The sequence below is a fragment of the Tenrec ecaudatus genome, chromosome 2 (genome assembly GCF_050624435.1).
Source record: "Tenrec ecaudatus isolate mTenEca1 chromosome 2, mTenEca1.hap1, whole genome shotgun sequence".
Lineage (NCBI taxonomy): Eukaryota > Metazoa > Chordata > Mammalia > Afrosoricida > Tenrecidae > Tenrec > Tenrec ecaudatus.
The window spans coordinates 122,706,065-122,713,607 of NC_134531.1; the positions used below are offsets into that span (position 1 = coordinate 122,706,065).

The 7,543-nt window shown below is 46.9% G+C and overlaps 1 protein-coding gene across 1 annotated transcript; it reads left to right on the forward strand.

Annotated features, from left to right (window-relative positions):
* Positions 1-443: 443 nt before the first annotated feature.
* Positions 444-7,120, forward strand: FAM170A (family with sequence similarity 170 member A). The gene is made up of 5 exons (XM_075543089.1): positions 444-513; positions 4,083-4,223; positions 5,048-5,807; positions 6,118-6,176; positions 7,017-7,120. Exons 1-4 carry the CDS (start codon positions 444-446, stop codon positions 6,122-6,124), a joined length of 978 nt encoding a protein of 325 aa, XP_075399204.1. The 3' UTR covers positions 6,125-6,176; positions 7,017-7,120.
* Positions 7,121-7,543: the final 423 nt, after the last annotated feature.

Genomic DNA, 7,543 nt, shown 5'->3' on the forward strand with positions numbered 1-7,543 from the left:
TCATAGGAAAAGAAAGAAGAAATGAAAATAAAAATAAAGACCAACAAAGCAAAGTAGCAACCTGCTTACATTTCAAAGGATCTGAGCATATTTGGAAGACATGAAAGTTGAATTCATTGGAGCGTTTTCATTGGATAATGGAATCAGTCTTAAAACTGCCGTCTCTGCCCTGGATCCATAGAATGTGCTGATGTCATCCTGACATCAGCGAATCCTGCTGCCAGCCTTGTGACCTTTGAACCTTAACAGCCCTGCTGAGTGGTGAGCACAGAGTAGTGCTGCTGGTTCCCTAAGTGGTCTGCATTCTTCCGTCGTTTAGGAGACTTGACTGCTTTCATTTGTACTGAGGCATCTCAATGAATCCTCTGAGAGACAGGAAGGGGCAACCTATAGGGAAAAGGACGAACTGGACAGCAGTCATCTTCTAAGGGATCCTTGGTATTATGAAGCGACGTCAAAAGAGGAAGCATGTGGAAAATGAAGACTCCCAGGAGGACACCGAGAAAGGAGGAGGTACGTGGCGAGCAGCCTGTCTGGGGAGCGAGTGTTGCTGGCCTGCCTCGAGGAGAACGGGTAACTTCTGAAGCCGCAGGAGGGACCTGGCATGGCTATTGCTGCCGTAGCTCACTAAGGGTGTCACAGCCGCAAGAGGACCCAGAAAGTCCAGTTGACTCAATCTCAGATTGGCTGACAGCATGTCCTAGGATGAAAGTAGAAAGAAAAGCGCCTGGGACTCATTAGACACATAGAAGCCTGAGTCCTAGGTACACATTCAGAGTTGCAGCCTTCCCTCTCTCTTACTCTCTTTATTTGGATCTGCTTGGGCCACGTGTGTGTGTGTGTGTGTGTGTGCGTGTGTGTGTATGTGTGTGTGTGCATGTGTGTGTGCGTGTGTGTGTATGTGTGTGTGTGTGTGCGTGTGTGTGTGTCAATTGCCAAAGTGGAAAGAAGCCCAATGAGGTGGGGGCTTTGTTGAAAATGTTCTTGAAAAGTGAAATGCTTGGTAAACAGTCGAGTAAGCATTTATCTTTGGTGGGTCGTACTGGAAGCATAGATTTTACATCACCTTTACAATTACAAACTGATTGTCTGTGTGTGTCAACAGTGGGGATCTGAGGTTAGGGTGGCCAACAGATGTAATCTCTGTCGTCACCTGCCTGTCACCAGTCTGCTTCTGGGCAACACTCAATACATGTAAGAATGTACAAGACTTCCTGCTTCCACGAGACAGGCATGCAGACACCTGTTATTCTGATAAAGGCATGCGGACACCCGTTATTCTGATAAAGAAGATCAATCACTTCCATGTGAAGCTTCTCTACCAAAGCATACATCATATATAATTATATACAGACCCCTCCTGATTCAACATTCACATACAACTCACGCTTCTCACAGGCCTGTCTTCCCCCATCAACCTGGAAATGTGCATGGTTGTTGTGCGCTGTTTGAGTCCTTGCTGACCCATAGTGGCTCGAGGACAGAAAACGAATCGCCCCACAGGGTTTGCAGAGCCAGCATTCAAGCGGGAGGAGTGGCTTTCCCTGAAGGAGTCTCCGCTGAGTCCAAACCTCTTTCTTTTGAGGAATGTCTGGTGGCTTCGAACTGCTGAACTTCTAGTTAGCAGTTGAGCTTGATTTCATTGTCACTCATGGACTTGTTGTTGGGTTCCATCAAGTTTATTCTGACTCATAGTGAAGGATGGACAACAGAACCCAACACTGGCCGGTCAATGGCTGTTTGAAACCTTTGTAGCAACCTCTGTGTCGTTCCGTCCCTGGAGGGCCTCCTTTTCTGTTGACTTCCTATTTTACTCATCCTGGTCTCCTCTTCAAGGACCTGTCCCTGTAATATGTCTGAAAGTATGTGAGACAAAGTTTTGCCATCCTGGCCTCTAAGGAGCATTACTTTTTTCAAGTTAGATTTGCGTTCTTCCGGCAGGTCATGAAACTTTCAATAATTGGCACCAATAGTACAATTCCAGTGAATCAATTATTTGGTCTTTCTTCTCTCACATGCATTTGAGGTGACTGAAAATACCATGACACACACATACACATCTATATATAAAACCAGTTGTGATTGACTCTATTCCAATTTCCAGCAGCCCCATGCATTTCAGAAGTGAACTGCTCTATAGAGTTTCAAATCCTTTTGGAAGCAAACTGCTGCATCTTCTTCCTGCCAAGTGACCAGTATGTTCCAACCACCAACATTTCACTTAACAGTCTAATGCTTTACCACTGTGCCACAAGAGCACCTTCGTATTCAAGCGTCACCAGGGAAATACACACACATACACATAGACATATCGGGCATCGATGTAGTACATATATGACATATGAATATATAGCAAATTAAAATCCATTTCAATTGGGTCAAATTTGATGCATAGTGGCCCTGTAGTTCAGTGTGGAACTATGCCACTGGGTTTTCAAGGCTGTAAACTTTTCTGGAAACAGATTACCATCGTGGACACAGGCAAGCAGTTTAATTTGGTGGCAAAATAGAACTTGGAAAAAATAATGAAATTTCCCCATGAACTTCTATGTTACGTGTAAATATCTATATATATCTATGTAGATAGATACAGAGAGAGAGAGATACAGAAAGAGAAGAGGGTGTTTGTATGTATATGTATTTTGGAGAGATATCTATGAAGAAGCTTCTAGAAAATTGTGGGAAAATGGAACTAAAGGATAATAGATTTGTCCATGAACTTTTAAAAACCTCTTTGTATATCCACCTCTCACACAAACACAACTACATTAAACTATAGCTGCTTCTAAAAGAACAAACAATAGGTTATAAATATCACATCCACAACACATTGCCTAATTACAACACACCCACTTTCCACAAATGACAAGAGAGTACCAACTTAAACCGCCACTTCATTATGGGGGCCAGATACAATTCAGGATTCCAGTTACATTTGAACTACAAGTAAACAACACATAATTTTTAGAACTGTAAGCATGTCCTAAATATTGCATTGGGAATACTTATACCACAAGAACTCATTTAATTTAAAATGAGTTAACTTAAAAGTTAACTGCATCTTGCACGTTTATTAGCTAAATCTGACAACCCTCTGTACTTTTACCCAGCATCAGTTTTCTTATCAGATACTCGGTGTATTTTTGTTTAGCGTCTGTCTATCTGCTTTAGTAGAATGGAAGTGCTGTGACAAGAGGGACTTTGCTTTGTTCAGAGCCTAGAGCCAGAGGCAGATTTAAGGTATAGTCGGGGTGGCCTGTGTGGGACGCCACTTGGAGATGGGTATCACAGAGTAGTGTGTATTAACCTTATGTGGCCCTCTGTCCTTCCTTAGCACTGCAGGCCCAGAGGCTTAGTGAGAGGTGAGCCAAGGAGGGGATTGTCTCAACAGACATACGTCCAAGGCGGCAACCGTCTGAAGCCCACAAATATAAAAGGAGCAGCCCATCAAAGTGGGGAGGGGGCACTTTCTGATGACTCATAGGTGGTCTCAATGTAGCATCACCTTGAAATTAGGGAGAGGGTCAACATTTAGAGATTTCCCGTGGGCACTCAAATGGGCAGCATGGGTGGAGGGTGGGGAGTCCAACCTAGAGACTACCTTGTGGACTTTTTATCCTTACTATGTTTCTGCCTAGACTAGTGGAATAGCACCTGGCACATAGTACTTGCTCACTAAATGTTGGTTGAATGAAAGAATGACTCAAACCACAACACTAAGTTAGGGAAAATTGCATTATTGTCTCAGTTGTGAATGCAAACTCTCCACAGACACAGAAATAAACCCACCCACCAAGCTTACCACACAGTCACCATACTTATCAAAGGCTTAGTTGACACAGCTTCTCTCACACTTCAGAGGTATTCACAGGCACGGCACAGGCTTATGGTACTAACAAGATATGGGTGGACTGTAATTAAATACTGCAGTATCCACTAGGAGCCAGACTCTGCGCCCCAGGTGGGCCCGGGATTCCCAGCACCTGCCCTATGTTAGAACCTCAGACTATTTCTTGGATGGATGGATGATGCAGACACATGACTAACCCACCATATCTCTGGGGCTTTCATAACTCCCTCAGGAATCTCAAAGTCCCAAGAGAATACTCCTCCGGCTGACTCCACTGGGATGACCAAAGGCCGGAGTTTGGGGGTAGGGGCATTATCCTCTTCCTCTGAATATTTCTCCTGTGTTTCTTCTCCACGAAAGCTCATCTGTGGTGGTAAGGGTGTCGGGCTCCCTGGGTGCTGAGTTCTGGGGGGTGGGGTGGGAGGCACCCAAGAGAACTCCAACAAAAGATAGAGGAGTCTCAGGGTAAACAGAGGAGATCCGGGCTCTGCTGAGACTATGTTATGGGAGCCTGAATACGAGTTCAGTGTAAGAATGTGGGATTTCTGGTGCGGTCTAGGCTCGTGATGTAGGGCAGCTAGATCAGATTAAGGCTCGTTAGTGGGATGGTGGGATCTTTGTCTTCCAGAGAAGGACAGAGTTCCACAGTTCATGCCTCCAGCACAACAGAAGGCCAATTCAACTCGGGCTCACGCCGCACACAAAGAACTCCACTCTGCACACACCCCTTCACAGCATACACACAAAACCCAGCATAGAACCCACAAGGCCACCATCTCCTACACTACAGCCGGTGCTCCACAAGTCACACCCCAAAGTCTCATAAACCCCACACTCTACTACTAACACCACCTCTGAGTGGGCTTCAAAAAGTTCTTGGAAAATTAGAATGGAAAGATTACAGACTTTCCCGATAAACATTTGGAAGCCATCCCCCCCATTAGATTGCATCGACATTTCATACTCCCTACTCCTCTTTTCAGCACACGCCACATCCCCCCCCCGTAATATCCCTACACACAAATGAAAAGCTTATTGTGACACCCGATCTACCACTTCCCAATACGACCAACAAACACCAAGCTCATGCCCCCGTCTCTCGACCCTCCCCAACACATACACACCTTACTATATGTTGCCTCAGCTCTTGGCATACTCCACCCATGCCTTTCTTACGTTTCTAATTTTCTTTCTCAGGAGCCCCGAGGATACATCAAGACAGCTCTCAGCGGAGATCACCCTTACTCCAGGTTCAGGAGCCAGGGGAGGTCCTTTCCCACCCAAGACATGTCTCTGTGTCCCCCCCATCATCCTATAAAACTTGTAAATCCTTTCTGTCTCTAAACAAAGAGAAAGGGGGCATGAAAATCTACTACATGCAGGTACAAATGCAAAAAGGCGTGGCTGTCTCCTGGGAGACAGAGGAAACATCAGAGTCAGTAGAAAAGCAACCTAGGATGGAAGAAGTGACCCTTCCTGAGAATGTGCGGGTAGGTACTCCCCCCTCTGATGTGTCCACCAGAAATCTCCTGTCTGACAGCGAACCCAGCGGGGAGGAGAAAGAACACGAGGAAAGGGCAGAGCCAGAGAGCCCACCAGGGTCACCTGCAGCCGAGGAGAGACCCAGGGCTAGGACGCCTGACTGGCTGGTGACCATTGACAATGGCTTCAGGTGCATGGCCTGCTGCAGGGTCTTCCCCACGGTGGAGAACCTTCAGGAGCATGTGCAGTATGGAATCAGGGAAGGCTTCAGCTGCCACGTCTTTCATCTCACCATGACTCAGCTGACAAGCAGTGTGGAATCACAGAGTAGCCAGGAGGAGGAGGAAGTGGAGGGGGAAGAGGAGCAAGAAGACAATGAAGGCGAGGACCAGCAGCCCACAGGAGAAGACCATACCGTGCAGAAACCTTGGAGCCAGTGTCCAGGCTGTGTGTTTCATTCTCCAAAGGACAGGAAGTGAGCAGGGGCTGGGTTGGCTGAGGGAGCTGTGCCTTTTCCAAGCCCATCTTGGCTCTCACCCAGGTGCATGCCTCCGTAAGGGAGAGTTGGGGGCCGCTTGACCCATCCAGGTCACAACTGACATGGGTGAGGGGTGGGTAGACGGGACCCTGGCTTCTTGCTCAGAAAGTAATAATGTCGTGTCCCTAAGCCAGAATTTCTCCCAAGCGTTCGAGCTCCCACGGGGAGTTATGAAAACGCCCAGGGGCTGACAAAGCTTCTTTCCATATTAATAGGAAATATTTTCTCTGTTTTGGTCTCTGTATAGCAACTGAGACTCCTGGGTTGGAAGGTCCAGCAAGATGGCCTGGCTTTCTCTTAGGAGAGGTAAGATCTGAGACTCAGCTAGTCTTTTAATTCTACTCCAGAGAGCACTGAGGAATCTGAGGGCAAGAACTTTACGGGAAGCGCTGAGCGATTCTGCAGCTGCATCCAGTTGTGAATACCCAGTGCTTCTAAGGATTTACCTCCATTTACTTACATGAGACAGTGGGATTTTGACTGGAAATTCTCTGCCACCACGATTGATCTCAATTCTAATTGATCTAACGCGGGTGGGGGTGAGGGGGTGGGATGGGGGGGGTGGGGGTGGGACGGAACCTTTTCTTCTGTCAAGGGCCACTTGGACATTTGTAACCTCATTCCTGGGCCACACTGGCCAACTCTTTAGTTACCTCATCGCTCATGTGCTGGCTGGGACTGTTTCTCTTTGGAGACCGTTGTTGTTAGCTGGTCTTGAAGATTTCACAGGCCTTATATGGCCCATGGGCTGGCTGTGCCCACTTCTGATACTGGAAACAGCCCTTCTGGGCAGAAAGGACTCAGTGCAGCTTTAAGGGCCAGATTGATGTGCAGAGTCCAGGAGGCCTAATAGGATTAGTGGTTTGGGGGTCTGAGAGTGTGGGGTCTGAGCTTAGCTTTCAATGTGGACCATGATTAAAGCTTTCTGGGAGAAAGTGAAATGTGGGGAAAGACTAATATGGAGGTGGGGGTCCTCCAAATTTGGAAATGTTCCAGAGCCTTCCTTTTGCTGTAGTTTATATGGGAACAAATACCATGGTATGTGTGGCTCTGAGGTCCAAGGCCAAGGGGAAAGGTAACTGGCTAACTGACCTCAGATGGCTTTTGCCTCTTCTTGCTCGGCCTCATTTGCTTTCTCATTGGCAGGGAGAAGACAAGACCCTGGTGATAATGCCAGACATAATTCCAAAAGAATGCAGCAGGATGAAGGAGCTAGCTAGGACCCAAGCAATAAAAAAATTGTTTTTCAAGCCTTGTCTGGATATATGAATCTACCCATCCATCATTTACCTGTCTATTGATCCAGTCGTTGTGAACAGTTTCAAATTCGCACAAAAGACATCTGCCCGGAACATAAAATCATATCATTGAAAATGTGGGTGAGTGCAGAGTGGAGACTCAAAGCCCAAGGGTAGCCAACCGGACACCCCTTGCTGAGGGGTTGTTCAGAGGTGATGAGCCAGGCAGGGTGCAGGGTAGTAACGATGAAACATATAACTTTCCTCTAGTTCTTGAATGCTTCCCCCCCACCCACTATCATGACCCCAATACTACCTTGCAAATCTGGCTAGACCAGAGGATGTACATTGGTACAGATAGCACTGGAAACAGGGAATCCAGGACAGATGACTCCTTCAGGACCAATGGTGAGAGTGGCAATGCCTGGAGGGTGG